The following is a 19514-nucleotide window of genomic DNA, read 5'->3' as shown; positions in this document are numbered from 1 at the left end:
TCAAGGATTAGAATGATGAGATTTTGGGTATGAGTTGGAAGTAAACGAAAAAAAAACCCTATAAAAAATACTTGTCAAAGTCCTATGAAAACATTTGTCAAGAATTTTAAAGGTTCACTCTCTAAATTTATTATTATATTGATGTTTAATCTAACTACAACAAATAAGTGTATAAAATTTTGAGTAGTTAATATTAATTTGTATGTTTTAATAATTTATTTTTCAAATGATTATTTTTAAAACACATCTTAACTAATAAAAAAATTAAATAAAAAATGAATTTGTTGTTATATCTTGGTAAAATTAATTATTGAAATTGTTCTTCTTTATACATTAATAGATTATACTCATTTAATATTTAGATTATATTTTTTTATTTGTATAATTTTCCTAATTATATATATATTGTTCCTATTTTATTAAACAGAGATCTTTGTACTATAAATAAAAATATTAGAGTATAGAAAACCATCAAACATCAACTTGAAATAAAAAATATTATTTAAAGAAAATACCTTAACACCTACTATATGCTTTTAGCATCATATTCCTACTTTCGGCTTTTATTATGCACCATATATCTTGAACTTACTCATCACTATCACTTCAATTTGATTGCTAACTCGTTTAATCTTAAATATGCTCTTTTGTTGCTCACTCTTCCACAAGAACAATGAATAATCACACAGAGATTCCGATCACAACTAACAGCAACAACATCAACAACCCCAACAACCCTTATGTTCATATCTCCCCTGCTCCTCCTTCCTCTGCATCAAACAACAACAACCGTGAGTGATTTCCAATAACACTAGTACTCTTCTGATCACAAAGATTCTTCTTCTTTCACTAATTTTGCTCTTTTGTTTTGGTTTCTCTTTTCAGGTCCTAATCAAACATTGGATTCAATATGTGATGGATTTAACCGCTGCAGCAGGACGGTTGAAAAAGCTGCTAGACATGCAGAAAACATGGTTGATAATTTCTGGAACCATAGTGAGTTAGTTTTTCTTTCTCACTTTCACCTCTTATATATCAATTTCAGATTATTAACAATATTCACTACAATTTAGGAATATATAACCAAAACTCATCTCTCAAAGTATCTTTTTCAATAGATACTATGAATTGTGAATTTGCAAATCTAAAGGTGTGTATGTGTGTGTCAATTGGACACCAATTAAATTGGGAATTGCAAATCTTATGGCTCCGTTTGGATTCTGTTCCAATACAGAAATAAATACCGAGGGAAAAAAATGAAGACGAAAATGTGTTTGGAAGCAGAGACAGAGACATAAATATAAGGTTATCAAACTCGTAAGCTAATGAAACTTAGGTAAACTTAATCATAACACTGAATTCATAAACTCATAAAAATTTTATTTAGAGGAGCTAAAATTTGTAAGAATTTACAAGTTAACTCGAGAGTTCGACCAAGTAATGATACTTATTACTGCTAGTCTTCAACATTCTTACATAACTAGTTTCAAACTGAATGTATCTTTTCAATTGTGTGCACAGTAAGAATAAGTTCAAGTCCAGCAGATGCAGCAATGGCAAGAATTGTTCAAGGAACAAGGGCACTCACAAATGGAGGATCTGACAAACTGTTTCAACAAACATTTGGGTTTGTACCAGGAGAGAGGCTATTGAAGCCATTTGCATGCTACATATCAACAACATCTGGACCTGTGATTGGAACACTTTATGTGTCCAATAAAAGAGTTGCATTTTGCAGTGACTATCCAATTTGTCACCATCCCATGTCCTTTCAGCACCATAGATCCTCCTGTATTTACTATAAGGTACTTACTTGTCCTTACCTTATTGCTTTGCTAATGATTTCAACAGGTTTATTCTACCTTAGTGACTGGATTTTTTGTACAACTTGTTACCATATAAAATTATTCATTGTTCATAATATCATCTCTCATAGCTCCACCCTTATCTTATTTTCTCTATTCAATACTAAAAATTCAACATGTGCATACAAATTTCGTTGATGTATACTCTGAGATATGACCCAAGGTCACGGGTTCAAGCCATGAATCAGCCACTGATGTAATTATCAGGTTAGGATGTCTAGATTACACTCTATGGGTGCGGCCCTTTCCCGGACACTCTATGACACAGATATGTATCGTACAAATAGACATACAACACAGGTGTCTAGAATTCTAAACCCTCTTATAATTTTTGGATGTATTTGCATACAAAAGAATCCATCCTAAAAATGACATCATACTTGTGGATTTTCTAAACTAGCAGCATTCTGATTTTAGGGTAACTTTCTGGCGTCATATACTAATCCTTTGTTTTTTGGGGTATGGTGTAGGTTGTATTGGAGCTGCCTCAGGTAAGCACAGTGAGCCCTTCCACAAATAGATTCAACCCTTCAGAAAAATACATCCAAATTGTGTCAGTTGATGGTTATGAGTTCTACTTCATGGGGTTTATATCATATGACATGGCTCTCAAGACTCTCAATGAGGCACTGCTTCAATTTCACAACTATTCCGGTGGAAATGGAAGGCTTCAGCTGCAGTGACAAATGAAAATGTATGCTTAGATCAATCCCATAAAATGTGTCCAGAAAAATAAGGTGCTTCCTTCAATGTATCTATTCACCAAGACACTAAAGAAACATTCTTGTTACACAATGTTTTTCTGGTCTGTGTTAGAGCTTTGTTGCATTGCACTTTTCAGTGGAAGCCAATTAGAATGAATCTTTATTATGGCTACTATATTCAAATTTTATAGACACAATGAAACCAACATTTGTAATTATAGTCTTAGTAGAGAGAGAATTTAGGATCAGTTTAGATTTACTTTTGAAAAATGGTACTTTTTTTTTAAATCTTTCTTATAAAAAAATTCATATCTTAATAAATTTTTTAAAGAATTTTTAAATATTAAAAACGTCATTTGCTCATATTTGTTTAATAAATACTTTTTTAAAAGATGTATCTAAACATATTTAAAGTTTAATAAAAATATTTTATTTTTTAAAAAAATATTTTTCACTCAAATAAATCAATCCAAACCAACACTAACATCATCTCATCTGAGGTAAGGTTAGACGCGTAATATTCTAGACACATTTTCTTTGTGTTCTCTCTTAAGTGCCTTTTTTTTATACTCAGTTGACGCTCAAATAATAGGATCAATTTGATGCCAGATAAAATCACGAGGCCAAATTGATTACAAATGAATAGAAAATCCGATGTGTTTTGACTGAAAACCATATATGCTGGAGTAGATTCCACAATAAATACAAACTATTTGGAAGGGAACCTCATTGGATTATCATATTCCACAATAAATACAGAAGAATACAAAATGAAAATGCATCTAGTTTGATCAGTTAGCCGGCACTTCAATGTGCAAATCCTCAACCTCTAATCATCACAAAGTTACAGAAGAATGAGGAGGGACTAGCCTGCTCTATTCTACACTCACCAAAGACCAAAGCAATACACATGGCATAGATAATGTGGCATTTGTCCTTAAGCTACCAATCTAGGATCTTCTGCAGATTTGTTTTGAAAAAGTGTATCAAACTTCAAGCTCCTAGCAACTTCAAAGAAATGTGCAACAGCTTCTTCAGGTGTGCCAACAAGAACACCATGCCCGAGATTAAGGATGTGCCGTCTAGGCCCAGCACACCTCACAACCCTAACAAATACATTATCAGCTTAAGAATTCAAGAGAGAAAATAAAATCCATTTCTCCATTCTCATAAACCACTAACATAACATAAAGTGACCGCAACAGCATTCATCAAGTAAGACAAAACTCAAGCACACAAGTTTCAGACTCTCTCATTGAACGCACTACTTATTTTGAAAGTGAATTAAATAACTTAGTAACAATGCCTTTTATAAAATTTCTCCAACCATTTGCACACTGCTTCATCTGTTTCAGTATTTCTTCTTTTTATCTTTTGATATTTGTTTCAAAATTTTCATCCAAGGTTATTAACCTCTCTAAACTAATAAACTCTCCGAGGAGTTTACAAGTTTAGGCACCCGAATCAAGCTTACATGTTTCAGAGTTAACCTCATACGATTCAGATTCATCTAAACTCCATGACTCCTGGATTGGAGTTTAGGAGAGCTCTCGAGTATGATAACCTTGTTCCCGTTTATGCAGATAGTTAACCAAATATCAGGGAAGGTATATGTGAATAATAACCTTGACAGTCGCACTGGATCTGAATCATGAACAGGGGGGGAAATGCAGGCTGAACAGGTAAAGGATATGACTATCGAGAATGAAGAAGGTCAGAGTTAAAAAGATATTAAATCGCCAACCTCTGAATTTCTTCAGTGAGGGCAGGAAGTGGGGAGAATAAGTAGGCAGGGTCCACATTTCCCTGCACACCTATTCCACTACCCAATCTTCTTCTTCCATCTGCCATATCCACAGTCCAGTCCAGCCCAATAACATCAACTCCAGTATCTTTCATACGCTCAAGCAGGCCACCATTTCCATTTATATAAAGAACAATCGGTGTCTCGGGGCATCTTTTCTTGACCAAATCTACAATCTGGAAGTTTAGAAATCAGTACATGGCAAAAGAGGAAAAAATATGGAACAATAGCATCTTGCGCCCAACATTCAATTCGCAAATATTTTATGTTTTATAAATTATGATGATGCACTAACAGCAACATAGTTTCAATTAAATAGAACAGTCTGAAGGTGTAGCCTCTGATTTGGACTTTAATCTCTGAAATTCAGAAGACCAAGATCAACATCCACTGAGCTTATTTACCACTCGATGCTTACAAATTACAAGCTCTTAGCTCATCTTATTATTTACCAACCAAATGACAATCATGAGAGCTTGGAACAAGACAATAATTTACATAAAACAAAACCTGTAATTGCAAACCTTTGAAAGCGACAGATGGTTTGTCTAGTTCAAAGATTCAACTAAACAAATAAGCAAAAGTTGAAATACATACACTTAGGCTTGCTATGACATGGATCCCAAATAGAACAGTTTGAAAAATTAGAACACAATTTCAATAAGATGAAAATAAATGGGAACTAGTTCTACATTACCTCTTTGATATAAGGCTTTGACCAGCATTCCCACATATCAGGTGGTAGTTGTCCACCCCATGAATCAAATATTTGTATGCAGTGAGCCCCAGACTCCACTTGGAAAACAACATAATCTGCTATTGCTTGCGCCAAATGAGAGAGCAGAGTCCGCAATAAATGTGGTGCTGTATGGCACATACTCTTAATGGTTGTATAGGTGCGTGTTGTACCCCCTTCCACTATATATGTTGCTATTGTCCAAGGTGCTCCCACGAAACCTAAAACGGCAGCATCACCACCAACCTAAGTAAAAAGCAATAAGTAAGGAAAACGGCTCCTTTGAAGGATAGCCATGATATATAGAAGAGGTAATGCAACTAGGTTTACCTCCTTGCGCAGTATCTTGAGTGAATCTCCAACAAAACTGAGCTTTTCCAGGTCAATTGGATGCAGAGCCTTTAGTCCCTCCTCGGAGCGTATTGGGGACTGAATAACAGGACCCCTTACGTCTTCAATGTCGAATTCGACCCCAAATGCAGGAAGAGGCGTAAGGATGTCAGAGAAAATTATCACTCCATCAGGCCTAAAGGCATTCCAAGGCTGCAAAGAAATTTCCACAATGATATCAGTTGTCTCCGACCTCTCTCGAAAGGATGGATATTTCTCAGCAAGCTTTCTGTAAACAGCCATGTACCTTCCCGCCTGGCGCATCATCCATGCTGGTGGCCGACTAACAGGTTCTCCTCTGGCAGCCTTCACCAGCAGAGGATCTGAAGATAAAATCACCACAAAAATCATGAATTTCTCTTGCTTAAATGAGTATAATCAAGAAATGAAAGAGTAATCAAGAGAATGAAATGCTTATAACAGTCTCCCAAATTTGAACAATATTACTCATTCTGTAAAACATACAAATGAATGTTAATTGTTAACAGAACCGTTTCCCCTCTTTCTCCATGCCTTCAATCAATCAAATTCAACAATCTCCAATAATGGATTCATCTCAAAGACTCAAAAATACCTGAATTACCCTCTCCTAGAACCCTGTAACAATTTGCACCACTATCTAAAGCAACAAATTTGTTAAAACCGAATGATATTAGGAACCAGAAAAATAAATGAACTGGAAGAAAATAAAAAAGAAAAAGAAGCTAAATTGAACAAAATGAAGAGCATAATCAGAAGAAGGAAAAAACTGTGGTACCGGAAGAAGAGGCAGAGCAAGTGACGGAGAAGTGCGGTTTTGGTTTGAAAGGGAGTGAGAGTGTAGCGTTTAAGGCATTAGAATGTGGAAACAAAGAAGAAGATTTCCATCCAACAAAACCAGTGAAAGTGTTAATGGAAGTGGAAGCCATGTTTTTTTTCTTTCTCTCTTCTTTCGTTGCTCGCTCTTGCTCCTTATCCCCTTTCTGTTTGGGTTCAGTCTCACACAGGGAACATACATAGGCTAATTTTTTTTTATATTGGAAGGGTGTGTGAGTTGTGCTTGATTATGGTGTATACAGGTGTTAGACACAAGTGTGGGATAGGGAGAAATCGGACCGTCCGAGTTCTTTGTTAAAAAATTCGTTAATCACAAATCGGACCGTCCGATTAGTTTTTGTTTATTTTTTTTATTTATTTAACATGAAATCGGACCCTCCGTGTACAGGTTTTTTTTTTTTTGTTTTTTTTTAAAACCGAAAACGGACCCTCCGTTTTCTATTTTTTTTTAATTTTTTCTTTAAAACAAAACGGACCCTCCGTTTTTAGGTTTTTTTTTTTTTAAAAAATCAAAACGGACCGTCCGAGTTGTGATTGTTTGTTTGAAAAAAAAAATAAAACAAACAAATCGGTGCATCCGATTTGTACATCCCATACCAATGTAAAACACGTTTCTGTTCACAGCTTCTTGTTATACACTTCTCTCTCTCCCACATAAAAAATAACGATCTCACATACATAACTCGCGCATAAAATTCCAAAACTACCCTCAATGTAGTGACATAAAATAGAATGGCCTCCCAATTATACTATCATTTTGTTTGGTAACTAATTTTTTTCCAATTAACAATTAATTATTGGGTGAGCAAACACTAAAAAATTAAGAAAGAAAAATATTATCTAAAAAAATATTAGTTCTCAATTTTTCCTAGGATGATATTTGTATAGTGAAATTAATCAATATAAAATATATTTTTTTCTAAAATTAAAAAAAATAAAAATACTTTTAATATTTAATTTTATTCTTAACATTTTAAATATATTTCAATTATACTCTTGAATGTTTAAGACTTGCAATGATGATCTAACAATTGTATGTTGAGATCTCACTAATACGTGATAATTTTTTGTTGATCCACATGTAAAGTTAGATTGTCACATCATATGTTATCCAATTAAAGATATAATTGAAATAATTAAAATCTTAAACATAAAATTGAAACCAAATATTAAAAGTTAAAAATAAAATAAAATATTAACATTGAGAAAAAATAATATTTACAATTTAGTAAATATTTTTATAAATATTATATTAATAATATTTTAAAATATATCATTTTTATTAAGACTCATTTTAATATAATATTATTTTATCAAAAATAAAATTTATGATAAATATCTCATATATATATTCACACAGACACACACATATATATAATAATTTTAATTTAAAAAGTCATATAAAATAATTTTTAAAATATATCATGTTATTATATAAAAATAATTTAGATCTCTTTAAAAATATTTTTTATATAACATAATAACATAAATATATGATACTTATTTACTTACCATAATCACATATTTCTTAATAAATTATATAAAGAAATTATTAAAGATATTTAAGTTATTTTTATATAATAAAAATGATATATTTTAAAATAATATTCTTACATACATTTTTTGAGCCATATTTACCATAATTTTTATTTTAATAAAAAATATTATTACCTTCAAGTGAGTCTTTATAAAATTAATTAGTTCTAAATGTATTATTAATATGATTTTTATTTTAAAAAAATATTAAATAATTAATATTATTTTTATCTTCCAATTTTATATTTTATTTTAATTTTATCTTTTAATATTTAATTTTAATTTTATCCCTAAGTTTGAATATATTTCAATTGTACCATTCAATAAGACAATATATAATAACGAATCATATGTAATCCCTAAACTTGCACTCGAGTTTGAAAGTGATCTCTCAAAATTAATAATTATTCAAATTCATCTTTGAAATTGTCTGCCGAAACTCATAGTAGTCCCTAAAATAAATTCTATCCATCCTTGTCATTAAAAAAGACTGCAACGACATCATTTTGTATTTATTATTAAAAAAAAAAAGAAAAAACACGCTCCCCAACCTTTCTCCAGTTCCCGTTTTCCTTTTCTTTTCACGCTCCCTTTTCCCTTTCTCAACCCTTCTATAGTTTTCCTTTTCCTTTCTCTTCCACGCTCCCTTTCCCCTTCTCCACCTCTTTCCAATTTTCCTTCTCCTTCCCTTTACTGGTCCACTCCTAAGTCCTTCCAAGTAAATGGCAATGGGCTGAAACGACTCAAAAGTGGAGAGGCTTTCGACAGTTTCGTTGTGTCGCGACCGTTGTAACTTGTTTGACGACGCACTCTTTCAAAGCTACACCCTCTTTCATTGTCTTTTTCTTCCATCAACACTACTCCCCACCTCCCCCTCCCACTCTAACTCCAATCAACGGCTCATCACCATGAGTATCTCAACCACCATACTCATGATAATGTTACTTTCATGCATTACGTACTCCATCTCCACCACCTCTATCTTACCCTCCCAGCTCCTCATGCTGAAAATTCTTCAACTTTTTCGAACCCTTTGATGACACTCATTGTGCTACTGTTGATGTGGCAACAAAATAAGAGAAGGAGGACATGACAAGGGAAGGTGAAAGGTCTCAAATTGGAGAAGGAAAAAGGGAAGGGAAAGGTCTCAGATTGGGGAAGGAAAAGGGGATGGGGAAGGAAAAGGAGAACTGGGGATGGGTTGAGAAAGGGGAAGTGGAAGGGGAGCGTGAAAGGAAAAGAGGAAGAGGAAAGGTTGGGGAAGGGGAAAGGGAGTGTGGAAGGAAAAGGGAAAGGAGAACTGGGAAAGGGTTAGGGAAGAGGAGGTGCTTTTCTTTTTTTTTTAATAATAAATACAAAACGACGTTGTTTTAGTCCTTTTTAATGGCAAAAATGGATGAAAATTATTTTAAGGACTATTATGAGTTCCGGAGGACAATTTCAGGGACGAATTCGAGTAATTATTAATTTCAGGGATTACTTTGAGGCTCGAGTGCAAATTCAGAGACTATTTTGAGATTTAACTCTTATACAAATGTTACATTTATGTTTTTGTTAATAGTGTTTAGTAAGAGTATAATTAAAATATATTTGAAATGTCAGACACAAAAACATAAATAAATTGTGTTCCTGTATGGATACCTGAAGGGGGAGCTCGGCTCCTGGGGATCGGCGCCAAGTTGTTATATGCGGTGCCGACCTTTGAGCTTTGGGGAAGTCTGAGCTTCACTCCGAGGGGATGTCCAATTGCGTAGAGTGTGAGCAAGAAACAAAGGGGGATGTACCTGCAAAGGCACTCCGAAACTTAAGTTAGTATTGAGAATTCAAATGTGTCATTTTAAGGGTCAGATATCATACCTTTATAGGTGGGATAGGATAGGTCGGTTATGCTTGCTGCTAGTCATCTGTATTGAAGAGTGGTTATTAAAGTTTAATGCATGATCGGACGTTTTTATTCCAAAAAATGTAGTCTGTTGTGTCTGATCATAACGTACATCACCGAGTTATGAGGTGTGGAGCCGAGTTAATGACCATAATGCCGAGTTATGAGGTCGGATTGGTAACGGCCGGATCATAGCCCCCAATCTTAGTCTGGAAATGTGTTTCATGAAGCAGATTGAGCTTTTAATGAATCATAAGTCGACTGTTGAGTAGTTCGGCGACTGGTTTTGCCTTGCAGCCCCAGTTCAATTTGCTTTATTAGACATTTGTTAATTGTCAAGTAGTGGTATAATTAGGAGAGAGAAAAAATTAAATGCACGTGTCAGAGCGTGCGTGTTTCCAATATCTTTCATTCTTTTTTATGTAATTTATGTGATTAATGGTAGTGGAATCGAGAAGTTGATTAAATATAGTAAAACAGTTTGGAATCCTGAAGGTTTTCGAGTTTGGCTTGTTTAAGCTTTCTTGTCATCAGAAGAGTTTTACAAAGAAAAAATGAGTAAAAGAGGTATGTTCTAAGTTTGTTTATTTTTTGTTTTGACTTCGCTGCTTCTTTCTCTGTCTTTGCTTTGCTGTTTTCACCCTCTTCGACTATTTTTCTGATTATGGGGTTAGAGAAAGAGAAAGAGAAAAAGAGAAAAAGAGAAAAATTGATTGGTCTTACGATTGGGTTAATGACGATGTAAGGGTCCGGACGTCGCTGTTTCTCGATGAAGATGCTGTAAAAGAAATAGACAAAAATAGCATTGTGAGGGTTGGTGGTATTCGGTTGGAACTTCTTCCTTGTTCCTCCAGTGATCGAGTGTTTCACAGGGGGAGGGTTTTGAGTATTTTTATATGTATAGTAGTGTGTTGGAAGAGTTGAGGGTGAAGCTTCCCTTTACTGACTTTGAATGTCAAGTGTTGAAGCAGTTAAATTGTGCACCGTCCCAACTTCATTCTAACGGGTGGGCATTTCTTCGTAGCTTTAAGATTCTTATGGACATTTTGGAGGAGAAACCAACAGTTGAGTTGTTTTTTTACCTTGTTTCAAGCCAAAGGCGTTTGGAAGGGGGTTTGGGTAAATTTGAATAGTTCTCCTAGGTTTGCTATTTTCAAACTGTACAAGTCTTCGTTTAAAAATTTTAAGGAAATGTATGTGAAGGTTAGGAATGCTGAGAGGGATTATCTATTTTATATGGACGAGCATCTGGGAGAGAAGTTTCCGATATGGTGGTGTTCGGAAAATCCAATAATAAGGTGTTCGACGTTGCTTAAACGACGCTTTTCACTAAATCCTGTTACCGTCGAATTTTTTTGACGGAAAATCCTACAGTAAATTTGGAGCTAATAAAATTAACTTTTGCGCCTCTATTTACCGTCAGATTTAGCAACGAAATTTTAAATCAACGGTAACGTATTCGAGGGACGAATTTTCACTCGTAACCATCAGAAAATCTGCCGCTAAATCTACCGGTAACGTCCGTCGCTAAATCCAATGATACTCAACGTTTTTCTTGTAGTGATACGTAGCATGCATGCATGTCACCTTCCCACGCTTCTTGCAAGTCTCGAAAAGTAGCGTTGCAAGAGAAGCAGAGCTCCCGGCCTTAGGACGCATGACTCCTTCCTAACTTCTCGACATCAGCATGATGACAATTGACAGCGTCAGATCCTCGTGGGCTGCGAGATGCTCTAGGCACCATACACGCATTCAACCTTTGTACAACCCATTCACGTGTACATCACTAAAATTAAACCAATATAAAAAATAGAAGTTGTTGAGCAATTTTGAGTTTGACTAGATCCGTGTACGGTAAAGAAAAACAGAAAAAAAACTTAATGTAGACCTCATAGTCTCATACATGCAGAACAGTTATAATTCTAGTTCTCGTGTCCTCTCCTCCCTCTTCTTCTCTCTTTTTCTCTTTTTTTTCTTAAATACATTGGCTTCAAATTCTGGAGCAAATAAATTATTTTTTCAACCAATCATGTATATATTGTAATATTATCGTCAACGTTTGAAATTTTGAACCACTAATTTATTATTTTTAAAATCTTAAAAGTAAAATTATGTAATTCGATGTTATTATTATAATGTTAATGCACCGTTATTAATGTAATATATGTAAACAATATCTGTAAATAAATTAATCAACTAAATCATATAAATTAATTGATAAATGGTCAAACTGGAGTGTAAGCATTTTACATTTTGCAAATGAAAAATATAAAAGAAATATGCAAACCAAAAGTTCACAAAATCTGGTTTAGTTATATATCGAATTAAGTTTTATTCTCATGCACTCGGAGTCTCTCTTTAATCCCCCTATAACTAACCAAACACACAACAACAATAATAATAATAACAATAATAAAGACCAGCTAACATGTGCATTAATATTACCAATATTTTTTTATAAATGTTGAAATAATATTTAAATATTAGTTAAATTTATTTTTTTAAAATTTAAATTAGTTTGTTATCTTTACGATTCTTTTTAATTTGTTTAATAAATCTATGAATATGCGATACTCTTTTGTCATAAATACGAGAGTGTCATTATTATATTCCTATATATAGAATTATAAATAGCACATAGATAAATAACGGTGATGTTATATTGTCCACCATTTTTAGTAACTAAATCCAATTAAATTAGTATAAATTAAGTAAAAAATGTGTGTCTAGCATATGAATTTTTGTTTTTACACTTTTTTAGTATAAAATTTGTATTGCAAAACACATAAATTTTATTACAAAATACAGAAATTTTATTACATAATATATAAATTTTGAGGGTATGTCTAAAATGAGCTCAACAATTATGTGCTTATTAAATAAGCTATACATATATAAACCATTAGATTTTATTAGATGAAAATCAAAAGTTAATATAAAAGAAGAGCATTGATGGACTCTAATAAATGTAGAATATCCTAATACATAAATAAATATTTTAAATAGCAATACTTTAATACACAATATTTTAAACGACAACAGAATTTTTTATTCTTAAATAATTAAATATAAAATATATAAATATTTTTTATTTATTAAAATTAATTATTATGCAAAAAAATTTTATAATATTAAAAACTTATATTAAAATAATATTTTAAATTGTAACATAAAAATATAAAATAATTAAAATTTTATTTTATATTATTGACAAATAATTAGATTATTATATTTAAAATTTATTAACTAGCTATTTTTATTAAAGATATTATTATATAATATAATTTTTTATAAAAATATTTTAAAAATATAATTTATTTAAAATATTATATATAATACATGAAAATATTAAATTTTTTATTTTTTATATTTTTTTAGAAAAATAGAATAAATAATATAATTTTAAATACATACCTGAATAAAAAACATAATATTTTCATGTATTATATATAATTTTTAAATAAATTTTATTTTTACAAATATTTTGATAAAAAATTATATGATATAATAATATATTTAACAAAGTAATTAGTTAATAAATTTTAAATATAATAATCTAATTATTTTTCAGTAATATAAAATAAATTTTAATTATTTTATATTTTTATATTGTAATTTAAAATATCATTTTAATATTATAAAAAATAATTTTGCATAATAATTAATTTTAATGAATAAAAAAACTTATATTTTTTGTATTTATTTATTTTATATTTTATAGAACAAAATTTTTTTACCTTTATATAGTAAAATATGTGAAAAAGTGAGTCGGATTAGGATTTGAAACCTGTCAAATTAAAAAAATTAGCCAAATTCGCAAAATTTTTATGCAAAATTTTTTTATAATATTAAAAATTATATTAAAATGACATTTTAAATTGTTATACGGTAAGAGATTTAATATGTTTTCTGATTTTAATGTTATTATATGATTATAATTATTTAATATATACAAAAATTACTAGATAGTATATATATTAGGGGTGGTAATGCGGGTCGGCCCGTCCCAACCCGCCCTGCCTAGACCCGCACCATAAATGGGACAGACCGACCCGCCCTGCCAACTAAAGTGGGTACAAAATGCTAGCATGTTTGATTTTGTTTTTTTAATAAATTTAATTAAAATTAACTAAAAAATAATAATTAAAAAATTAAATACAAATAAAAAATAGTCAAATTTTAATATAATTTTTTTACTATCTTTTTTAAAATATTTAACTTTAATAAAATTGTTCAAAATAATATTTGTCAATAGAACCATCTTTATTTTAAAAAATAAGTCACATAATTTGAACATATATACAAAATTGTAAAATAAAATAAATAAAGTCACATAATTGGAACATATATACATAATTTGGCGAATTTTTTTAATTTAATATGTTTCAAATCCTAACCTGACCCACCTTTTTTAGCGGGTTCGGCAGGTCGGCCCGATGGATTCGACCCGTTTTACCACCTGGTGCACGAAAATTACACTCACACTATGTAATTCTGCACAACTAACCAGCAAGTGCACTGGGTCGTCCAAGTAATACCTTACGTGAGTAAGGGTCGATTCCACAGAGATTGCCGGCTTGAAGCAAGCTATGGTTATTGTTCATACCCTGGCCCAACATTAAGGTCCAGGTCCAAATACACCAAAAGGCCCAATCCAAAGATTGGCCTTCATTATTCACCGACCTCTTCAAAAGAAGTCGGACTCAATACAGACTTCTTTCCAAAGAAGTTGGGCTTAAGAGATAGCTGGCAGATAACACTTATTCAAATAAGTAACTGCCCCTAAAATCTCTCAACCCATTTCTAGAAGTCATATCCCAACAATCCCTAGATAAAAGGACGCTTATCCACCTAAAAAGGTGGCACTACTCCAACGGTGGTTATTGAATCCCCACTATAAATATCCTGACACTCCTCAGGTATCTCTAAGTTCCAATATTCTAAAAACCTGCTTACCCCTTTGTTGACTTAGGCATTAAAGTGTTTTTGCAGGTACCACCCCCCATTCTCTAAACGCACAATTTGGATGGCAGTTCCCAGACATAAACCAAGTCGGAGACCACCCTCCTCTAGCGCTTGGACTTCACAAACAAGCTCAACCACCATCCGGTTCTAGGTAAGCCCCGGAACAGTTATCTTATTATTCTTAGTCAGGATATCAATAGGGTTCTTAGTTTTAATTGTGAAAAATAAAAGAGCATGAAATAAATACTTATTATGCAGTAATGGAGAATGGGTTGGAGTTTTGGAGATGCTCTGTCTTCTGAATTTCTGCTTTCTTACTGTCTTCTTCTTCACGCACGCAGGTCTCTTTCCATGGCAAGCTGTATGTTGGTGGATCACTGTTGTCAATGGCTACCAACCGTCCTCTCAGTGAAAAGGATCCATGTACATGGCTAATCATCTATTGGTTCTCACTTGTGATGGAATAGGATCCAATGATCCTTTTGCGTCTGTCACTACGCCCAACGTTCGTGAGTTTGAAGCTCGTCATAGACATCTCCTCCCAAATCCTACTCGGAATACCACAGACAAGGTTTAGACTTTCCGGATCTCAAAAATGCTGCCAATTAATTCTAGCTTATACCACGAAGACTCTGGACTCACGGATTGAATGCTCTGTTGTCAGGAGAGGCAGTCAAACTCGTGAACCAGAAACTGAAGAGACATCCATTAAATCTAAGGTAGAACGGAAGTGGTTGTCAGGCACGCGTTCATAGGTTGAGAATGGTGATGAGTGTCACGGATCATCACATTCATCATGTTGAAGTGCGAATGAACATCTTAGAATAGAAACAAGTGAGATTGAATAGAGAAAACAGAAATACTTGCATTAATTCATCGAGACGCTGCAGAGCTCCTCACCCCCAACCATGGGGTTTAGAGACTCATGCCGTCAAAGGTACAATTTCAGATATAAAATGTCATGAGGTACAAAATAAATCTCTAAAAATAGTTTTTATACTCAACTAGTAACCTAGGTTTACAGAAAATGAGTAAACTAAGATAGATAGTGCAGAAATCCACTTCTGGGGCCCACTTGGTGTGTGCTGGGGCTGAACATTGAAGCTTTCACGTGCATAGGCTATTCTTGGAGTTAAACGCCAGTTTGTAACCTGTTTTTGGCGTTTAACTCTGGTTTGTAACTTGATTCTGGTGTTTAACGCCAGAATAGGGCAGAAAGCTGGTATTGAACACCAGTTTACGTCGTTTAAACTCGGGCAAAGTATGGACTATTATATATTGCTGGAAAGCCCTGGATGTCTACTTTCCAACGCAATTAAGATCGCGTCATTTGGAGTTCTGTAGCTCCAAAAATTCAATTTCGAGTACAGGGAGGTCAGAATCTAACAACATCTGCAGTCCTTTTTCAGCCTCTAAATCAGATTTTTGCTCAGATCCCTCAATTTCAGTCAGAAAATATCTGAAATCATGGAAAAACATACAAACTCATAGTAAAGTCCAGAAATGTGATTTTTTCTTAAAAACTAATAAAAATATACTAGAAACTAATTAAAACATACTAAAAACTACCTCAAAATAATGCCAAAAAGCGTATAAATTATCCGCTCATCACCACCCCTAATATATATATAAAAGTAAAAATCTTTTGTTCAAAAAAATATAAAATAAATAAATACAAAAAATAAAAGTTTTTTTATTTATTAAGATTAATTATTATACAAAAAAATTTTTATAATATTAAAATGATATTTTAAACTACAACATAAAAATATAAAATAATTAAATTTTATTTTATATTACTTAACAAATAATTAGATTATTATATTTAAAATTTATTAACTATTTATTTTGTTAAATATATTATTATATAATATAATTTTTATCAAAATATTTGTAAAAGTAAAATTATTTAAAACGTTGTATATAATACATGAAAATATTAACTTTTATATTTAGATATATATTTAAAATTATATTATTTATTTAAAATTTAAAAAAATAAAAAATAAATATTTTCATGTATTATATATAATATTTTAAATAAATTATATTATTAAAATATTTTTATGAAAAATTATATTATATAATAATATCTTTAATAAAAGTAGTTAGTTAATAAATTTTGAATATAATAATCTAATTATTTATCAAGTAATATAAAATAAAATTTTAAAAATTTTATATTTTTATGTTATAATTTAAAATATTATTTTAATATAACTTTTTAATATTATAAAAATTTTTTACATAATAATTAATTTTAATAAATAAAAAATACTCATATATTTTATATTTAATTATTTAAGAATAAAAGATTTTCTTGTCGTTTAAAGTATTGTATATTAAAGTATTACCATTTAAAGCATTTATTTATATACTAGGATATTCTATATTTATTGGAGTCCATCAATATTCTTCTTTTATATTAGCGTTTAATTTTTATCTAATAAAATCTAATGGTCTATATAAATGTGGCTCATTCAATAAGCATAACTTGTTTTAGACATACCCAAATTTTCATATAGCGTAAAAAGTTTTGCAATAGCCCATAAACTTATGAATGTAGCATATTTGTTGTGCACCAATTTTTTTATAATGTATACTAAATTTTTTATATTGTGTATTAAAATTTCTATACTTAATATCTTTATTAAACATATATAGAAGAAGAAAAAAAAGATGAAGATGAAGAAGATGATGACGACAATAATTATGATAATGATAATAAAAAAGAATGAGGAGAAAAAGAATGAAAGAAAAAGAAGGCAGTTGTAGAATTCAATAAATTAATAAATAATTAACTAAAAAAATAATTATGAGCTACAGAAATTAGAAAATTAAATTTTATATTTTAGAGAAGTAAAAATATTTAAGAAACGAATTAAAACACTAATTTTAAAGATTTTAGCTCAAAACAGGACCAATGAACTGAATCGATTGAACCGGGTCCATATTAAGCCCAAGGCCCAACATATATATAAAGCTTAACTCAACCTTCCTCCCTTACCTTTCATCAAACCACTCTGAGGAAGAAGCAAAACACAAGAACCCTAACCTCCATTCCACTTTCAATTTTCGATTCCTTCTAAATTTCAATTCGGAGCTCCGATTGCCACATCGTTTGCGGGCATGAGACCGCCTTGGCGAGCTCTTCAAATCCATTCGAACAAAGTAGTAAGAAATTTGAATTTTTCACCCAGTCCTTAGCTCTCTTCAATTTTCTCATTTTGGTTCATGGGTATTGAGAATTGTATAATTTTGATGGTTTAGGGGTGTACTCTAGTGCGAGATATAGCTGAGTTTCATCTAATTATTTTGTGGATAAAGGTGAAGAACTTTTATCCCCTTTAAATTCTTTGATTTTATGAAGTTTAGGTATTGAAATTATTGCTATGTAGAATATTGTATATAATTAGATTGAATTTTTTTCATGTGATTTGAAGTCAAATTGGCAAAATAGTATGCTTGGAACTAAACTCTGATGGTTGAAAGCTTGTCAAGTGGGCTTTGGAGACTTGGAAACTTGTGAAAACAAAGTCTTGAGATGTTTTGGGGCTTAGGATGAAATCAACCAAGGTATGGTTTTGGTTTCCTGTAGTTAATATATAATGTTGCGTAAAAATTTAGGTTAATTGCCATAAGATAGGCTTGAATTCTTGACTACAGTGCTAGTATTGGTGTTGCCTGAACCCATTGAGCGATTCGAGGTTTATTGTGACGCTTTCTTAAAGGGTCTAGGGTGTGTGTTGGTGCAGTACCGAAATGTGGTATCTTACGCTTCTCGTCAGTTAAGACCTCACGAGGTGAATTATCCGACTCACGACTTGAAACTTGCTGCGATTGTGTTTGCACTGGAAATAAGGAGAGGTTACTCGCGACATGGCGGGAGTTTGAAGGTACAAAGGAAGGATTTGTGTGCCGAATGTGGGAGATTTAAGGTGTGATGTGCTGATAGAGGCTCACAGGAGTGGATTCTCGATTCATCTTGGGGCTATCAAGATATATCAAGACATAAAGGCAATATTTTGGTGACCAGAAACAAAAAATAATGTAGCCGTGTATGTATCTAAATGCTTGACTTGTCAGAAGGTTAAGATTGAACATCAGAAACTGTCCAAAACACTACAACCCTTAGAGATTCCACAGTGGAAATGGGAAGCTATCACCATAGATTTTCTGTCTAGTTTTCTAGCAAGTTGGGATCGATACATGCTATCAGTGGAGTTTGCGTGCAGTAATAGTTACCATGCAAGCATCAGAATAGCTCCGTATGACACTTTGTAGAAGTGTCAATCTCTACTATGTTGGTATGAGGCCGGAGAATCGAGTTTGTTAGGGCCTGAGTTGGTGGCAGAGACGACGGAATAGATTAAGAAGATCCGATCTAGAATCATTATCGCTCAAAGTTGTCAGAAAAGCTATGCTGATCAGAGATGGAAACGTTTAGAGTTTGAAGAGGGCGGCCATGTGTTTCTAAGGGTTACTCCGACTACAGATATCGGAAGAGCGATAAAGACAAAGAAACTGAATCATTGTTATTTGGTCCATTTTAAATTTAGAAGGAAATTGGGTCGGTGGCGTATCAGATAGCTCAACCACTTTATCTTTTGAACCTGCACAACGTATTTCACGTTTCACAGCTTCGAAAGTATACCTTTGATGCAAGTCATGTCTTAGAACCCGAATCAATTCAATTGAAAGAAGATTTGACGTTTTAAGTAATCCCGATCAGAATTGGCAAAACCGACTGAACCGGTGGTTAACCGATGAACCGGTCCAGTTTTTTAAAGAGTCGATTTTCTACTCAGGCTTCAAA

At 32.1% G+C, this 19514-nt stretch overlaps 2 protein-coding genes across 5 annotated transcripts; one reads left to right on the top strand and one right to left on the bottom strand.

Moving 5' to 3' along the window:
• Positions 1-555: 555 nt before the first annotated feature.
• LOC130940539 (GEM-like protein 2) lies at positions 556-2816 on the top strand. 2 transcript variants are annotated; one of them, XM_057868703.1, is made up of 5 exons: positions 556-791; positions 886-996; positions 1522-1805; positions 2073-2165; positions 2336-2816. In XM_057868703.1, exons 1-5 carry the CDS (start codon positions 674-676, stop codon positions 2546-2548), a joined length of 819 nt encoding a protein of 272 aa, XP_057724686.1. In that variant the 5' UTR covers positions 556-673; the 3' UTR covers positions 2549-2816. The 2 variants fall into 2 exon arrangements, with proteins under 2 accessions (XP_057724686.1, XP_057724687.1); XM_057868704.1 differs by lacking the exon at positions 2073-2165 and having other exon boundaries at positions 2336-2805.
• Positions 2817-3179: 363 nt separating this feature from the next.
• LOC130942086 (uroporphyrinogen decarboxylase 1, chloroplastic) lies at positions 3180-6475 on the bottom strand. Of its 3 annotated transcripts, XM_057870772.1 has the most exons (6): positions 6257-6470; positions 5965-6118; positions 5440-5822; positions 5071-5355; positions 4314-4549; positions 3180-3675 (listed from the first exon to the last, which is right to left on the bottom strand). In XM_057870772.1, the coding sequence occupies exons 3-6, from the start codon at positions 5764-5766 to the stop codon at positions 3507-3509; spliced, it is 1017 nt and encodes a 338-aa protein (XP_057726755.1). In that variant the 5' UTR covers positions 5767-5822; positions 5965-6118; positions 6257-6470; the 3' UTR covers positions 3180-3506. The 3 variants fall into 3 exon arrangements, 2 of the variants coding, with proteins under 2 accessions (XP_057726755.1, XP_057726754.1); XR_009070811.1 differs by lacking the exon at positions 5965-6118 and having other exon boundaries at positions 4195-4549; positions 6257-6475; XM_057870771.1 differs by lacking the exon at positions 5965-6118 and having other exon boundaries at positions 6257-6475.
• Positions 6476-19514: the final 13039 nt, after the last annotated feature.

This window comes from Arachis stenosperma, chromosome 7 (assembly GCF_014773155.1).
Source record: "Arachis stenosperma cultivar V10309 chromosome 7, arast.V10309.gnm1.PFL2, whole genome shotgun sequence".
Taxonomy (NCBI): Eukaryota; Viridiplantae; Streptophyta; class Magnoliopsida; order Fabales; family Fabaceae; genus Arachis; species Arachis stenosperma.
The sequence above is the reverse complement of the archived record's forward strand: the minus strand, read 5'-3'. Positions and strand labels throughout refer to the sequence as shown.